This window comes from Corythoichthys intestinalis, chromosome 5 (genome assembly GCF_030265065.1).
Source record: "Corythoichthys intestinalis isolate RoL2023-P3 chromosome 5, ASM3026506v1, whole genome shotgun sequence".
In the NCBI taxonomy this organism is placed as follows: Eukaryota; Metazoa; Chordata; class Actinopteri; order Syngnathiformes; family Syngnathidae; genus Corythoichthys; species Corythoichthys intestinalis.
Window position 1 is genome coordinate 29,320,348 of NC_080399.1, and position 18,455 is coordinate 29,338,802.

The window sequence follows — 18,455 nt, forward strand, 5'->3', positions numbered from 1 at the left end:
CCTTTGATATTCTCTTCCATTTCTTTCAGGAACTTGTTAGTGCTTGCTACTAATACTTCTGTAAGTCAAAGGTCCTTTTCTCTTTACCCTTCATCCTGGAACATATTGAGGGCCATGAAATAGAAAAAAAAATAGTATTCAGAATTATTTTCATTTTCCCTTACATAATTGTGTTAAACATTTCAAATTCTTATTTTAAAAAATTAAACAAAAACAACAAGATAAAAACAACAACAAAAAAGGAATTGTGGACCTTTGGAAGCCTTTCTAAACTCACTATTGTCTGTAACTAGTTCTCAGTCCTAGGCTAAAATGTCCCATCTTTGGAAATGTGCTTTAAAAAGTTCCCTGATGAGACTTTTAAAGGTTGGCCAAAGCAAAGGTAGGAGGGGGCAAAGAAGGGCCCACAAGGTCAGTCGAGGGACACGGTGTTCCTCCGATGGCAGGAAATGGGAGTAAAAAAAAGAAAGGTGGATGATGACTGGACCTTGTGTGAGGGTCCGAGGGGGCTGACAAAGATGCCAGTGAGGGAAGATGAGCACATGAAAGCATCTCAGGGAGGCGGCGTGAAGGAGAGCCCTGTCCTATCCTGTCCCCCCTTCAACCCTTTAACGAGGCCTAATTGGATTCTGATGATGATTTTAAAATTATTTCCACGAGGTGCGCTGGCCCACAAGAAGAAAAGTGCCTTGTCCCACTGCCGCTATCCTCACCATCTTGCTGGCAAGGGAAGGATGGGTCAGTCAGAAAAGGCTTCTTCGCTTCGTGCACTAAATTATTAGCACATGTTCTAATTAATTTTGATCTATTTTGTGATCGTAATATCTTATCAGATAATATGATCTGAAGATCACATTTTTTTTGTCAGAAAAATGTGTTTTAATTTTTTTCCCCCAGCAAATATTCTATGAGTGACATGACTTTCATGATTTGAGATACCCATTTTTGTTTGAATGATTACTATTCTATGACTTAGGAGCAAAAATTTGAGATATTGAGTGATCTCAACTCATTTCATAATGAGCAGAAATTTGTCAGCAAGTGCAGAATTGTAATTACATTATGGATCAATCAACACATCGTGACAATGTTTTCAGACATTGTGCCTTTCAATCATGTTTTTCTCTTTCCCTGTTTTTTTTTCATGCCAGAACAAGGTGTCGCTATTCCGTGGAAAAAGGAGCGCATCTCATTCCGAGATGAGCCTACGCGTCGCAGCAGTGGCTGGGGTGGAGGGAAGAAAAGAGACAAAATAAAACACTGAAGCATCTTTTGTCAGTAAAAGGAGACACGACCAATATAAATTTGCTGCTGAGCTTCAAAGGCATTTTAAAATCATATTATCATCCTACAGCTCAAGTAACTTTAGGCTCTTACCTTAAGTATCATGGCCTAAACAAACAATTTAAATACATGACGTAGTTTGTGTCATGACAGTAAAGAGGAAGCAGAAGCTTTGACTAACCTGTCAGTTCATTTTCCTTAAGCTACAAAGTCCAGTCTTGAAACCACAAACCTAACGTCCCATGTCTTAAAGAACTCATAATTATTCTCGTTGCCCTGTTTTTTAAATATTTTGCTGTAAAGAACCATTGCAGAAGTGAATAAGAGTTTTCTGTTATATGCTGAGTTATTAACTGCTATGCTGCTATGCTCCCACACACAATGACGACAGCTCAAATGTAATAGCAATAGCGTACCGCACGTAACACGTTACCTTTGCTAGTTAATATTCATGACGTTAGCAACTGTTGCTAGGGGGGTCAAACTCGCGTTTGTCTCAGTTTAGATGCATGTAAATAGTGTACGAACAAGATGTTTACTGAGCTAAACCTACCGATTCTGTCTGAAAATGATGTTGCTGGTGCCAAATTCACTGGTAAAGATTTGGAAGAACATACAAATGTTCAGTTAAAGAGATGGCTTGAGTGTCGAGGGCTAAAAAAGGCGGGAAAAAGAGCCGACCTGATCCAGAGGTAGCTTTTTTAAAGAAACCTTTTTCTTGTGTGTATTGCCTTACGACACTGACGATGACATTCTACTGTTTCAACAAGCTATCCTTTACCACCATATGCCCTGTCTTTCTTATATATTATATCCTCTGTCTTAAGTCTCTGACCGTTCTTGGAGGCCATTTATATTGCTATTTTTGTGTAAAATGCAAATGCTACTCAGTGATGAACGAACACGAACACTTTTAATTTTTTCATAAATAACAAATCTTATTTCTGTTAATTTATTTACACTTCCCCTTACTGAGGTTGTTTCTTTACAACAGGAAATTTAAAGCTGTTAAATCTAGAGCCTATAAATGAAAGGCATGAACAGGCTTACAACAAAAAAACAAGGCCAAACATGGCTAATTTATTTAAATATCCGTATTTCAGAAAAATAGGCCTACCTGGCTGTTGTGATATATAAATAGAATTTGAATTTTTTTCAGGTCACTCATTGTCAGACAGAAGCAGCACGGCAAAACGGAACGCTAAAAAATAAGTAATAATATCAAAATGGCTTAACTCTTCGGGGCAGGATTGTCGATTTTAGGGACCGTGGCCCCCATCAAAATGTTTACTGCATATGAAGGTAAATGGCTTCACCTTGCTGACGTTAAACTGATCTTTCTGACGTCCGCACAAGTTAATCGATTGTTGAAATTTTTTCCCTCTTGAGTTTTTGGCTTCGGGAAACGTATGAAGAAAACATGCTTTATATGTGGAAAATCGTAATGTCTACAGTCATTTCTACAAGGTCCATAGCAGCAGTGTTTAATCGGCATGTTGGTTTTTGAGAGATTACCAGCAGAAAACAAGCAGTACTAGCATTAGTTGTATGCGAGCACGGTTCTATGTTGGCTCCCTTCCAGTTTATGATGGTGACATCACGCAGCCTTGAGGTCTAAAAATAGCATTTGTGCGGTACACTATTAAATGGTGTTCATCTGCTCTACTTAAGAGTGGCTGGTGCACTGTTTAGCATTTCCAATGGTGTCTGCAACAGCAGTTCTGTTTACCATATGACTGTTACTGACTAACACGCAAGTTAGAATGGGTACACTTATAATAGGCATAGCAAGACACATACTGTTGGTGCTGGGATTAACGACATCACAGTGACTATTAGGATGAAAACTCACTAATTCTTACAGGTGATTAGTCTTAATACAGGGTTCCCCACACATGTTGTAAGCACTGCTCGCACACTCAGTTTGCCCTGTCATACCCTAATCTGACCGCTCTTCCCTCTTCCTCTCCTATGATTTAATAGGTGTATCCACTCCTCACATGGTGTTACCTCTGTAAAGGAAGTCGTAAAGAATTTTTATCGCTATTTACAACTAGGTAACATGTACGAATATATTAAGTCCTTTGTCCTTTCTTTCTGTCCGTCCTCATAAAACATCTATTATCCATCTGCACTGTCTCCATAAACACCACATTAGGGATGACCAAAAATTTAGAAATAAGGGTAACTTCCCTTATTTCTAAATTTTTGGAAGGACAATGGCGTACCGCAAGCAACACGTCACTTTTGCTCATTAATATTCATGACGTTAGCAATTGTGGCTAGGCAGGTCAACCTCCTGTTTGTCTCCAATAGTAAATGAATGGAAATAGTGTACGAACGAGATGTTTACTGAGCTAAACCTATCACTTCTGTCTGAAAATTATGTCCCTGGTGCCAAATTCACTGGTAAAGATGTGGAAGAACATGCAAATGTTCAGTTAAAGAGATGGCTTGAGTGTTTAGGGCTGAAAAAGACGGGAATAAGAGCCACCTAAGCTTAGCCTTAGCTTTTTTACCCACACCTTTTTCTTACGCCACTGACAATGACATTCTCCTGTTTCAACCATCTATCCTTTACTAGCGTATGCCCTATCTTTCTTATATATTATATCATCTGGCTGTCTTAAGCCTCTGACCGTTCTTGGGCGCAATTTACATTGCTATTTTTGTGTAGTGATCGCAAATGCTATTTGGTGACAGACAACGAACACTTTTAATTTTTTTCATTAATAACAAATCTTAATTCCATAATTTATTTACACTTCCCTCTTACTAAAGTTTTTTTTTACAACAGAAAAGGTAACAGTGGCAGTCAGATACCATTTTAATTTATTTTCAGGTCATTCATTGTTAGACAAAAGCAGTACGGTAAAACGCCACGCTAAAAAGTAAGTAAAAATATCAAAATGGCTTACTTCTTCATCCTCAGAAGGACCATGGCCCCCAACAAAATGTTTACTGCATATGAAATGTGAATGGCTTTATGTTGCTGGCGTTAAATTGGTCTTTTGGAGAAGTTGACCTATTCTTCACATTTTTTCCTTTTAGTTTCGGGAAAAGTTTGAAGAAAACATCCTTCATATGTCGTAATGTCTAGAGTCGTTTCTACAAGTTCCATATCAGCAGTGTTTGATCGGCATGTTTGTTTTTGAAAGACTACCAGAGAAAACAAGCAGAAATATAATGGATTGTATGCGAGGACGTGTGTGTAATGTCCCACTCCCGCTTTACAATGGTGACGTCAAGGTCTAAAAATAGCATTCGTGCGATCCGCTAGGTGACCAAAAAAATACCCTAAAAAGGCAGCTTCAAACAAAAATAGGGAGTTTTCCTGTATCTTTTCAGTCATGGATTCTTAAGACAGTATATAGCACTAGATTGACTGATGGCAAAAAGTAAAATTATTTTTAGTTTTGTTGTTTGAATGTGAAAGGGCCTTCGTCTTAGTGGCAAAATTCATGACTCGCCCAAAAACTGAGACCATGGCACTTGAATGCACTCACAGTGAGCCATTGCAGATGATCCCCTTCATTGTTATTTAAATGAGCAATACATGTGAAGTCAAATAAAAATGCCAAGGAATAAGATTCCAAAGTGGATATTAAGCATTTACCTTTTTGCTGTTGCCGAGAAAATTGAACTCGGCGAGGAATGTGCGACAGCAAAAAAGCCCGAGAAACCTGAACCTACGTTGAGGGAATAACATGGCGCGAGCAGAAACCGTGGGTAAAATGTCCGAGCTAATTGGTGGCTCAAATAAGGGCTGCAGGATGTTTTTCTACAAATTTAATTTAAAAAAGAATGTTAGCCAAGTGTTGTCCACTTGGTGGAAGTGCTAGCGTCAGGTATTTTTTGACCTTTAGCTCACTTTAGAGGAACACAAAAGTCTATCCTCATGCATACAAATGATTCAATTATTGTACTCAATGCTGTTGGTATTACAATCCAGCAGTGATTTGTGAATTGCAAATCTGAGCATTTTAAGAACATTTTTGGCATGGATTGTAAAAGCAGGAATTGACAGACACACGATACGATACGATGGTGATATTTTGGAGATTTCACTACCTACAATTTTTTTTTTTTTTTTTTTTAATTATTTGTTAAACAAAAGTTTTGTAAGTTAGCTACGGTCTCCTGGACAGACGTTGAACGGTGTTTTCTACCGATGCCCAAATGACAGAAGGCTCAATGAACTTTTCACATTTTCCTTCTCAGCATGTCGTAGCACCTCACTCGCTCACTTCAGAAGTCCAAAAAGACCCTCGGACCCCCACCACGCTCCCTAATACTGATGTTTATTTTCACTTCTCCTCCTAGGGTACTGCACAGTTGGTCTCATCATATATATGTATATAATATAAAAAACGTACACATAAGTAATATACACTCATCCACATTAAGACAAGTTATAACACTGCAAATTTAGTGTCAGAATTTTGATGTGACAATATTGACATCTTTTTAAAAAACAAACTTCTAAATGTCGTCTTCTTTAAAAAAAAAAAAAAAAAAAAAAAAACAACACATCAAGAATATTTTTTTTTTTTTGTCGATCTATAACCTCAAAACATCAATTATTTTAAACATTTGCATTGACCTTTGTGGGAAAGTTTTACAGTACATCAGTCCATATCAAAATTTTCTGTTTCATGATGCAATTGCCTGATTATTGAAGGGATGATGAAATTATATATGCCAAGCAGAAATGACAGTTGATATCATATTTTGCAATATTCATTTTACTTAACGAACTGGGTCATGACCTAAGTCTATGTCTATGACCTATTTCTCCATGCACAGAGACATTCCACAAGAAAGTTTCCCCAAGATTACCATACTAATTATTCGATAAATCAATCATTTAAACGCCATCAAATTGTGCATTGAAATACTGGTGTGCGGAAAAAAAATAAACATTTCATTTGGAATTCTGATTTAAAAAATCTTTAAGAAGAAATCGTAATTTCATTGGTGAAACCAGATTGTTTGTGTGGTTCGAATCGGTGTGGTGGACTGAGCCACCGGAGGGAGGAGCAAGAAGGGAGACTGAATGTTGTTAATGTGCATGGTGATGGCGGGGGGCGCCTTGGAAGACTTTTTTTGGAGGGTTATAAAGTCCTTCCGCTGCCGTGATGACTGCTGCACTAACGATGCTGATGATGGACTTCATGGAAGACAAGTTCGGCCTGAAGAACCAGAGCATGAAGGCCGCGGACTACTTCCTGGAACCGACGATCGAAAGCCTGGACGGCGGCATGTACTTCGCCAAGTCTCCTTCCAAATGCACGCAGGCCTTCGGCGAACACCGCGCCTCATCTCGCTCGGAACAGCACGGTAAATTTACCAGTGAAATATTTTTACTTCGTTAAACTTGCTTTAATTAAATGTAACAAAATAGTAAACAACTCTAGTATATTGCATTAAATTATTTTGTTTTTCTATCATAATGATTTGCTTACTCCGGTCGGTTCTTTCCAGCCGGTTATGGCACAGCCAAAGCGGAGGAGATGGCCGGCTCTGCGGCGTCATGTTGCCGCGGCGACGAGGTGGATGAGGCGGCGGCAGACAAGGGGGACGACAAGGTGACGAGTAGCAAGAAGCGGCGCCACCGGACCACTTTTAGCAGCGCGCAGCTGGACGAGCTGGAGAAGGTCTTCCAAAAGACGCACTACCCGGACGTGTACGTGCGCGAGCAGCTGGCCACAAGGACCGAACTGACCGAGGCCAGGGTGCAGGTATGCACGCATTTACGCACTCAACCATGCACATTCATTTTGGACCATTGGACGAATATTTAAAAAAGAAAAACTTTATAGTTCTCCTAAAAGTGAACGTTAAGAGACTGGAGTGGTGCTCTCTAATTCAAAACAACTACACTACAAGCCTTTTCAGATATGCTGCAGACGAAGTTTTTTTTTTTGTTTTTCTTTTCCCCAACGAAGAAGTTAATTTCTTCTGTTTTTGTTTTGTTTGAATTATTTCACAAATTTCTATTATTGAACGTGATGATTACTATTTTGATTGACGTGTAATTCAAAACAAATGTCTAGTATTGCTAAACGTCAAAAATATAAAACTTTAATGCCTTTATATCTGTTCTTTCTTCAAAAAAATAATTGTCTGAATGTGAGGTATAAAGTTCAGAGTTAAAAAAAAGCTTAAAAAAACAAAATAAATAATAAAAAACTCATTTCAAAGTGTGCATCTTAAATATGTATCCGATTTGTTATTTATTGTGATGACTGTTAGCATTTATGTTTGTGTTTGGCTTGTAATTCAAATAAAGTCAGGATTTCATATATAAATCACAATTTTAGCTAAATGTTTGTTGCATTATTCAAAACAAATGTAGTCAAGCATCTCGAAATTTAACAAGACATCCCAATTTTATTTAAATATTTTAAGTGTCTTTTAAATTCAATAGGTTATTGTTTAGTTTTATATTTGAACTTAATTCCATAGGGTATTTGGCAAATACTTAAAACAAATATGGCCTTTTGAAACTTTCCAAAACAAATCTGAATCCTCTCCAAATATTTCCCATACCTGTGAATGACACACTCCTTTTCTTTCTTTTGTTTTGCATTTTCAGCATATTTTCAGCTACTTCATAATAATAAAAAATTATTATTATTATTGTTTAAATGTTTGCCATACAAGTCTAAACTCATGTAATGAAGCGGTTTTCAAACATACCTGAATGAACTGAAATTGTTAGCAAAATATTCAATTTCAATTTCTAAGTAATTTCATTTTGATAAGTGTCATGACTAATGTTGCTTGAATGTTTTTTTTTTCTTTGTGTAAGTCAACAAATGTAATCAAGCTTCTTCTCTAATGGTTATTGTGGGATACAGGTTTGGTGTGTAAATGAAAACAAATATCGTAAAGCCCCCCCCGCCCCCCCCCCTTCATTTTGATAAAAATATTTTTCATTGTTTTATTTGTACATTGAGTTGTTTTCTAATAAAACTCTTATTTTTAGAGACGTTTTAGTCAATTCTAAGCAAACGTCATCAACGTTCAAAAACGGTCATTTCAGCAGCATATTTCTGTCATTTATGCTTTCAATTAGTACAGTTTTGACTTGTTTTAAAAACTGTTTTCACTATTGGCATATCATTCAAAACAAATGGCTGCATGTGTTTCTATAGGTGTCAATTATATGGTCAATTTCTATTGCTTATGCAACATTATTGAAGAGGGTCAGTTAAGAATTTAAAACATGAGGACTATATTTTATTCCTTTCCACGCTTAACATTATTATTATTTCCTAGTGTTTTAAAATGTTAGAAAATTGTTGTATAACTCTGTATGGTTGCTAGTATTATTGGTATTGATATGTTTGCCTCTAATTAAAAATACAACTAGTGTTAATATACTTTAAAAAAAAAAATCAGGAAAAAAAATTATAAATATTTTTAATCCCGTTTCTCAAGTTGTCAAATTGTAACCCTGGCCTTAAAAAAGCACAGCTTCATCATAATTGGCCAAGACTTCTACTCACAAACACCGTGTATGTATAAAAACACTTTTCTGACCGTTTAATTTTTTTCCCTGAAAAATTAAACAAAAATATACACTTGTTCTTTTCTAAAATATTTCTAAATAACTCTTTTCCTCAAACTTTGAAAAGAAAATCCACATTTGAGCTCAATATTATTTTTTAAAATTTTCATATTGTAATGGTTCACATTATTTTTTTTTTGTCAATGACATTTTTTTTTTTTTTTTTTAAATCAACAAATTAGTTTCAAACATCAATAAGAAATCCTAAGTATCCTGATAGATAATGATTAAGATTTTTATTAAATATTTGCTCTAATCAATGATTGGTTGTACTAAAGATATGCAGATATGCTTTGCTCTCAATAAAATTTTGTAATATGTATTACATATTGTCAGTGAAAAATCTCATTTAACTGTTATTAATAATATTGTTGTGTATGCTTGTGCTTGTGCATGTGTCAGGTATGGTTCCAGAATAGAAGAGCCAAGTGGAGAAAGCGGGAACGATATGGACAAATTCAGCAAGCTAAAAGTCACTTTGCCTCCACCTACGACTTATCTGTGCTGCCTCGGACTGACAGCTATGCGCAGGTACGCTTGGCCAACTCCTGACAATTTTAATATACTATATATAGGCACGACATTAGAGCTGTCCCGACTAGTCGACGTCGTCGACGTCATCGATGACGTAAATGCGTCGACGGGCAAAGCATACCGTCGACGGGTAATGACGGGTTAAAAAAAATTACATGTGGATAAAATTTAGAATGGCGAGCGCTTGCGATACTAGCGGTTGTTACTGGCACCCCCAAGGGCTGCTGTTATTTCCATGTGACCGGTGTTGTCAGATTGAGCAAAGAGGAAGAAAGTGGGCGAGCGAGCGAGTTAGATAAGTGCGCGGGTAGCGCCGAGTTGAGTGGCTTCATCCACCACGTTTTTGTTTTGGTCAATAAAAGTATCCATAAAGAGCCATCCGACGCCTCTCGGTGTTTTTATGCACGCGCTGCCTTCCTGAGGAGGAAATCGGACTGACCCAGACAAATCGCCAACAATGAGCCAAGTGAATCGCCGGTGAGGAGTTGAAAACATCGCCAATTTCCAAAGAGGGCAGAGTTGGTAACACGTGAAAGCGGCATAAAGCCAAAAAAGCGGACCAGAATTGCCAGAGCCTGGAATTATTTCAAGGAAAATATGGAGGGTGCCACTTTTTGTACTCTTTGCTAAGCTGAGCTCTCATACCACGGTAGCACGTCACCTATGAACGAACACTTGAAGCGCCGTCACCCAAGTATAATTTTCGAAGACAATAAGAAACAACAAGCTAGCGGATTGTAAGTTCATACAACTTTCTAACGATTTCTTAAATGGAAGTTGCCTTTATGTGCGTCGTATCAACGTGCATTTTTATTTAATAAAATAATTAATATAATTATATATATATTTTTAATTATTATTAAATTTATTAGGATCATGGAAGCTCCCACTTGGGGAAAATATATACATATATCCTGGATATAAATAATATAAAAATATATATGGAAACACCACTGGCCTGCTTACTGTAATCCATGACTGCACTAATGTTAGTTATTTAATATTATAAAATTTTACAAATAGTAGTATACTGTAAAATTAATACTATATATTTATTTTTTGTTACTGTGGGTATGTGTGCCTTTCATTCAAAATAATTGTAATATTTCAGTGTGCCCTCTACTTTATCTATTTTCAGGTTAAAACAAACAAAAGTTGAAGTTTTTCCCATCCCCCAAAAATGAGACATGCACACCAGAAAAAGCATCTGAACTCACACAAAGTATTCTGAAAATGGTTGTCCGGGACATTGCAATTCATTTTAACATTTATAAATGTATAGACAATGACATACCACAAAAAGAGTAAGAATTGTTTTGACTCCTGTTAAAGAGGTGAAGTCACAGTGTTTCCGTTTACATTTTTTTGCACTAATTAATGCCAGCAGCATTTCACCTCATTGTTTGTGATTTATTATTGGTATTTATGGTATTTATTTATACGTTGATAAAGAATTTAGGTGTTCCAAAATGTTTTTTTTTTGTGAATGAATAAGCTTGAACAAAAAATTAATTATTAAAGTAGTACCCAAAAAAAAAAAATTTGATTAGTTGACTAATCGTAAAAATAGTCTGCTGACTAGTCGGGAGGAAATTAGTGGTTTGGGACAGCCCTACATGACATGTTATAAACATACGTCAAAAAGACTGACCACCAATTAAATGTGTCGTAGCTATCTAAACAAATGACAGTGAGATAATGAATTTAAGAAGTTTAAGCTGACAAAAATGGTGACACACTTATACGATTTAGTTCACTTTGTCAGCAATAATACGACTTTAACTTATTGTGAGAAATAACAGGGGAAAAAATGAAAAGTGTCAATTCACTTTAACTTATTATACGGTCTACTGTGAATTTAAGCGTTTTGTTTAATTCAAGATAGCGTTAATACATAGTTACAAAGACCAGTAAAAATGTTTAAGTTGTTTACCGTATTTTCCGCACTACAAGGCACACCGCATTATAAGGCGAATAGCATAGACGCTACAGGAGAGGCTGGGGTTACGTTATGCATCCATTAGATGAAGCTGCGCTCCGAGTTGCTGTGAGACCTGTTGTGGCTCAATATTGATTCATATATAAGGCACACCGGAATATAAGGTGCACTGTCGGCTTTTGAGAAAAAATTTAAGCTTTTAAGTGTACCTCTACTTAAGAACATCTCTACATACAAAATTTTCAGGTTGAGACACGCCTCAATGGGAAAATATTGCCACCTGTTAAGAAAGAAATTTCAGGACAAAAAAGGCAAAAATACAGCAGGGCTGGTACTCCCAGCTCACAGAGTTTACTGAAAGTAACATACTTATAGCTGCTCTGCCATTGGCTATTGCCTAGCATTCCTGACATCCATTTGGCTAAGGGGGACCTCTACTATATGTGTATGTGTGTATCCCAGCCTCCTGTTCATTCGCCCTTCGTGTTCTAACAGCTTTACATGAGTGTCTTGACTTTTATTTTTTACTTCTTGGTTTTTTACATGATGCACAGCTCAGATTTTATGTTTATTGTGCAATAATCTAATTGTATCATGTATTTGTTACATGCTTTGATGCATTTTTATGCATTATAAAAGATTTATGTCTGGATTTTTGGAGGATTTAGAATGGATTAGGGAATTCACATGGAAAACGCATCTATACTTATAGAATTTTCAAGTTAAGAAACTACTTCCAGAACCAATTAATTTTGTAAATAGAGGTACTGTACATAATATTATTGTGCTAGAAATTTCTGTTAAAGTTTCATGCATTTTATACCTCAAATTCTGGCTAACAGCACTAATCATAAAGAAATTGACCAAATGGTGTTCAAAAACCTGGTGAGTTGAGGTTCAACAGAATGAAATGATGAACCGCATAATGTCCTCCTTTCCTGACTCCTTTTCGTCTTAACAGATTCCCAACAACTTGTGGTCGGGCCCCCCTTCTGTGGCGAGTTCTGTGGTGTCACCCTGCATGCTGCCTCGGGGCTCGCCCCCCTGCGTGGCCTCCTACTCCCCGCGATCGGCTTCCTCTGCCGCCGGGGACCACGGCCATGGCTACTTCCCCAACCAGCAGAACCAGTTTGGACACGTATCGCTCAACAATTTCTGCGGCGACCCGCTTCTCTCTCCGGCCGCCAATGGCCATCACGCCTTCGAGACCAAGCCTGAGTTTGAGAGGCGTTCATCCAGCATTGCTGTGCTTCGCATGAAGGCCAAGGAGCACGCAGCCAATATCTCCTGGGCCATGTGATCTTGCTGAAACCAAAGGAACACGTTTGAGGTTCAGGAGTGAGTGCAACTGACTTCAGTTGATGCACATTAATGCACTAAAAATAACAATTGTTGAAGCCGCGGTCACATGCTGACCGACTCCTGGAACCAAACAAACTTTGACCTGCTTCTGGAGCCAAAAAACACACTTCTGTGGCTCAAAACTGAGGAGGACTCAATTTTACATGAAGGCAATAAAAAATAGTTTAGGCTTATCAAATGCACTTTGACGTTGTCATGGTGAGATACGGACAAGTTTCAAGAACCAAAGAAATTTTGAGCCGCTTCAAGAACCAAACAATACCCTTTTGAGGTCAAGAGTAAGGCATACAATGTGTATAGTGCGCATGAAGGAGAGCAAAGAAACACAGTTCCAGTATATGGAACAACATGTTACCAAAGTTGGACCCTTTAATTATTACAACTAAAGAGACAAACCTGTTTCTGGAGCCCAAAAATGTGTGGAAAGCAATTAAATCAACACTTGGGCAGATAAAATGTACCTTCCATGTTTTCATTGTCACATACTGGCCTACTTCTAGAACCAAATGAACCACTCTTGAGGCCCAAGAATTAGGTACTCTTGATTCAGGAAACGCACAAGAAGGACAGATATATAAAATAAATTACAAGGTGTGTGTTAGCCCAGAGTTGGATGTGGTAATCCACTTCAAGGACCTACAGAACCACTGATGAGGCTTTTGAGTAAGAAGGTAGAAACCAGAAAGTGCCCATAAAAGCAATTAAAAAATGTTGTTGTGGTGATCACTCATTAGGTCACACGCTGACCGGCTTGTAGGATCAAAAAGGCCCAAAAGAACCACTATTGAGGGTGTAAAAGTGATGTGAACTCAAGACACATAAATGAAATGAAAGACACTGCTTGTGTTTGAAGGCCAATGAGGTTGCACGTTTGGTTGGACTCTCAGAGTGCACACTCTTACGATTTGAATGTTCCCTCCTTGAAATTAGAAAAACATGGGCCTGCTTCTGGAAAACATACAAAACATGGTTCCGCTTCTTTAATAAAAGCAAAACCTGCACACTGCTTCTGGAAAAAGGAAATCCTTTCATGCTTTTGTCTGGAACCAAAAGTATTCTGAACCACTCCTGGAATACAAAATTCTGATCCAGCTCTGGAGTAAATACTAAAGAAAAATACCTGGCCTCCCTTTTAGAAACTCCTCAAATACCGACCTATTTCCGGTACTGAACCTATGCAGATTTGCTTCTAGCAATAACAAAAATAAAGGACACTGCTTCTGGACGGCCAAAACCAAGCACTCTAATGCACTTCTGAAAGCAAAAAAACCCACAGTCACTCTACATGAAATCAATTCAGTTCACTTTAATATGTCTGTTGTAGGGCAGTTTGTTTTGCAGCATGTCACTGACAAATGTACCGTACATACTGTATACAGTCATGTGAAAAAACTAGGACACCCCATGAAATATTCAGTTCTTTATTAAGAAATGTTCACATATCAATGTCTGATCTTGTTTTTCTTTATCTCTGGAAAAGAAAGGGATTTAACTGCAGGTAAACAACAAAAATTAGCATTGTTTTACTCATTAAACCAAATATATCAACAAAAATGCATATTCTAACTGAGGAAAAAGTTAGGACACCCTACCACCTAATAGCTAGAGTTACCACCTTTGGCTGAAATAACTTCAGTGAGACGCTTTTTGTAGCAATATACCAGTCTTTCACATCGGTCTGAAGACAGTTTGCCCCACTATACTTTCAGCTGTGAGATGTTTGAGGGGTCTCGTGTATGTACAGCCCGTTTCAAGTCACCCCACTGCATCTCAATGGATTAAGATCTGGGCTTTGACTCAGCCATTCCAGGACTTTCTATTTCTTCATTTTCAGCCAGTCCCTGGTGGATTTACTGCTTTGTTTTGGGTCATTGTCATGTTGCAGGGTCCAGTTTTGCATCAGCTTTTTTCAAAGATGATCTCCCATGTTCCTCAAGCACCCTATGATACACGATAGAATTCATGGTGGATTCTATGATGGTGAGCTGGCCAGGTCCTGCTGTAGCAAAGCATCCCCAAACCATGACAATTAAAGCTCCATGCTTAACAGTTTGTTTGAGGTTCTTTTCCTGGAATGCTGTATTGGGTTTACGCCAAATGTGCCTTGTGTTCTGGTGTCCAAATAATTTAATTTTAGTTTTATCTGTCCAAAGAACATTATTCCAGAAGTCCTGGTCTTTGTCTAAATTCACTCTGGCAAACTTCAGTCTGGCCTTCATGTTCTTCATGGAGAGCAAAGGTTTCCTCCTTGCACACCTCGCATGAAGGTTAAACTTGTGAAGTCTCTTTCTGATTGTAGAGGCATGCAGTTTCACATCAAGGGCCTGCTGTAGGTCCCGTGATGACATTTTAGGGTTTTGGAGACATCTTTAGCATCTTGCGGTCTGCTCTCGGGGTGAACATGCTTGGACGGCCAGACCTGGGCATGTTGGCAGTTGTTTTGAATTTCCTCCACTTGTAGACTATTTTCCAGACAGTGGAAGGCTGATTTTATATCCTTCTGAAATCCCTTATCAGACTCATAAGCGTCTACAATCTTCTTTCTGAAGACCTCAGACAGCTCCTTTGATCTTACCATGGTGTTTTCTCTTACTTCAACAGTCAGGGGCACACCAAACAATGTGAGGTTTAAATAAGGCAAGCCTCCTTCAAAACACATGGTAATGATGTTCTAATCATGTTCACCTGATGTGATACCCCGGTGTGTGATTTTAGCCATTTTAACACTGGAACTACCGGTGATTGAATGTGGGGGTGACTTATTTATTCCTCAACAGAAATTGCATTTATTTAAAATTACATTTTACAGAAAGTTATAAAATATATTTTCCCCCCACTTTTGTTCAGTGTTATTACTTGAATCTCTCAAGACTGTTAAAATTGACATTAAATATCCATTTGACCAAATATGTTAGAAAACACGCAGGCTTCCATAGGTTGTCCTAATTTTTCACACGACTGTAAATACAACAACAGCAATAATAACGTATAGTAGTGCCCTGCATTGGATGTGACAAATAAACCGACAAATGGTAAAATAAGATGCGTACTATTTTGTAGCAGTGTAGTATGGCAATGATCAGAACCACTACAGTTTCGGACCAAGTTGAGCTAATTAGCACAGTTGTTGACTTTGTGGCATTGTTTTTGTTTTCTGGCTTGGTCCCTGTGTGCCGAGTCAGTACGTTCTGTTCTGTTTGAATTTGGGGGGCTGGCCAGTGCACCTTCATTCCATTAGATGGCAGCAGAACTATGTCAATGCTTTTGTACTCACGCTAGAAAATGACTTCTCAAATGTTTTACATCGAGTGCAACCTAATAAAAATACTACACTATGCAATTATTTATTGATTTTCCAACTCATTCACTGATTTGACGCTGATTCATTTAAACTGTGAGTCCTCACTGACAGCCTTCCCAGTTAAAATGGGTTGCACGTGTATTGCTGTTCATGGCAGCCCATGAGTTAAACGACAATAGCAGTTGATTCAAATGTTTCGCACAAAATTTTAAAAACAAATTATAAACTGTTCAAAACAAGCGGTTAAGTACAAATACACATGTATTCTACTAACGGAACAAGAGCAACGATCCTTTGGTGTAGCACCGAGAGGGAGCCAGTGTAAGTGCACATCTGCCCCCCCTAGTGGTAGCCACTATAAAGTCATAGTACCAACTACGTATTGGATTTTTATATCATCTAATGTTATTCCTCATTGTTAGGAGTTATTGATGGGTTAATACCAGGGGCGGACTGGGACTAAAAAGCAGCCCTGGACTTTGACTCAGCCCAGCCCATAAGAATCGCTATACGAAGGGAAACACAGACCCCATAGGGGGGTCCGGGAACATGCCCCTCCCGGGAGAATTTTTTTTTTTTTTTTTTACATTTTATTGTAAAATGCACCAATTTCGTGCACTTTGAGAGAAAAATGAAGAAAATGTGTCTAGACTGTGACTGTCTGACTACGGGCGCTCAAAGTACTGCAATGCTGAACTGGAGTTGGATTCATTTTCTGTACTAGCTCTATGATCAACCTGAATAAACAAATGAAAGAATTTATTTTTCAAAGCAAGTTTTACGTATCCAATTGATTATAATATATCTCTATAGATCTCTGTCTATAAAATGACTTCATTGTTTATGCCATAATTCAGTGGTCTCCAAACTATTCCACATAGGGCTGCGGCGGGCGCAGGATTTCATTCCAACAAAACAAGACAAAACCTCTGCACCAATCTGGTGTCTTACAAGTGTAATCAGTTGATTGCAGTCAGGTGCTGCTTGTTTTAGCAGAAACTTCATTGGTTAAACTGTCGGTACTCGATCGGTTAAAACAAAAACCAGGCCCCACAGCGGCCCTTGAGGACCGGTTTGGAGACCCCTGCCATAATTAATCTTGCCATACAAATAATAAATTTCAATGAAAATACAATACACATTTCAAGACAAATCCTGTATACATAAACTTCATTGGAAAGTATTAACCAGAAAACAAAACGATATATAAATGATTAATAATGTATATAACATCAATTTAACTACCTAAACTTTAAAGTAAAACCATTCATTTTATTAATATTTTGTTATATTTCTTCTGAATTAATATTGCTATGCTGCGTGTGCATACATTGTTTTACGGCTAAAATATTTTTTCTTAAGAGAGGGATAGTAGGACTAGCATACTGTAACTTGACACGATTGCAAACGGGTACATCGACTAGCTGGCACTAACCCTTTAATTGTCATTTATTTGATTTAAAATGTAGCTACCTGATGGATAACAATTGCCAGTTTACAGAGCAAGTAACCCTCTTCATACCAATTTACTTGCCCTGCGCTTGTCTGGGGAACTTCCAACAGTTTATCGTTGCCCCCTCCCTCTTCTTTTCTCTCTCCCAGCACCGTCTGCACGTCAGAGCGGCTGCAGCTCCCTCTCACCATCGCCGGGAGCTGAGCTGTTGTTACCCGACGTGGCCGTTGCAGCCAGACTGCTGCTTGCGAAAATATTTGTCGATTTATAACATTTTAATGCTTCACTCTCCAGTTTCTTTAATTTTTTCTCTCTAACCTTCTCCGCGCCACCCTGCTCTTTTCATTTTTTTTGCCACCACCATCCATATTGTGCATTAACACTCGTCGCTATTTTGCTTCCACAAGGAAGGAACCAATGAAGGCTACTCTGTGCTTTCGTCGTTCCTAGTCTATCAGATTGGCGGTGAAAAGCCAGGCGCATTGCTGCCACCTGTCGGATTGGATGCGAACTGTAGATAATCAGAGGATGGGGGGATAAAAACAGTGATGCATAATGAATGGCGGCCGCCGGCCGTCCAGGGCACCGGCCGTTCTGTGATCCTCCAGAACCCACAGATTACCAGTCCGCCCCTGGTTAATACAGAAGCTCATCTGATGTGATATGGACTCTGTTAGCGTCCAAGAAGACCTTGACTGGTGGTCACCCATGGTGTCGTATGCCAGTAAACCTGTTTGTAACCCTCGGCGCCTCAGTGCACTTCTACAAAATGAATATTCCTCCTAAAATACTGGTAAATCAACACCAAAATATGTAGTTAATAGAATTGGGAAAATAATTTTAAATGTGTTTAATTTTTCCTGACAACAAATTCAGTTAATATTGCAGTTTGATTTTCAAAATTCATACTAATATCCATTCTTCTCTGTCTCTCTTTTCTATCAGTCATTTCCTTCAAAAAACATCAAATTCCAGATTTAATTGAAAATCTTTTTCATATGGATGT

At 38.1% G+C, this 18,455-nt stretch overlaps 2 protein-coding genes across 3 annotated transcripts in view; both read left to right on the forward strand.

Moving 5' to 3' along the window:
• lrriq1 (leucine-rich repeats and IQ motif containing 1) overlaps positions 1-5,736 on the forward strand; it is an 86,592-nt gene extending 80,856 nt beyond the window's left edge. For both annotated transcript variants that reach the window (XM_057837292.1, XM_057837291.1), the window contains exon 26: positions 1,152-5,736. In XM_057837292.1, coding sequence (XP_057693275.1) covers positions 1,152-1,264 — 113 coding nt within the window. In that variant the 3' untranslated portion in view covers positions 1,265-5,736. The remainder of the gene's footprint in view (positions 1-1,151) is intronic.
• Positions 5,737-5,852: 116 nt separating this feature from the next.
• Positions 5,853-16,233, forward strand: alx1 (ALX homeobox 1). The gene is made up of 4 exons (XM_057837006.1): positions 5,853-6,624; positions 6,769-7,025; positions 9,263-9,391; positions 12,295-16,233. Exons 1-4 carry the CDS (start codon positions 6,423-6,425, stop codon positions 12,631-12,633), a joined length of 927 nt encoding a protein of 308 aa, XP_057692989.1. The 5' UTR covers positions 5,853-6,422; the 3' UTR covers positions 12,634-16,233.
• The last annotated feature ends 2,222 nt before the right edge of the window (positions 16,234-18,455 follow it).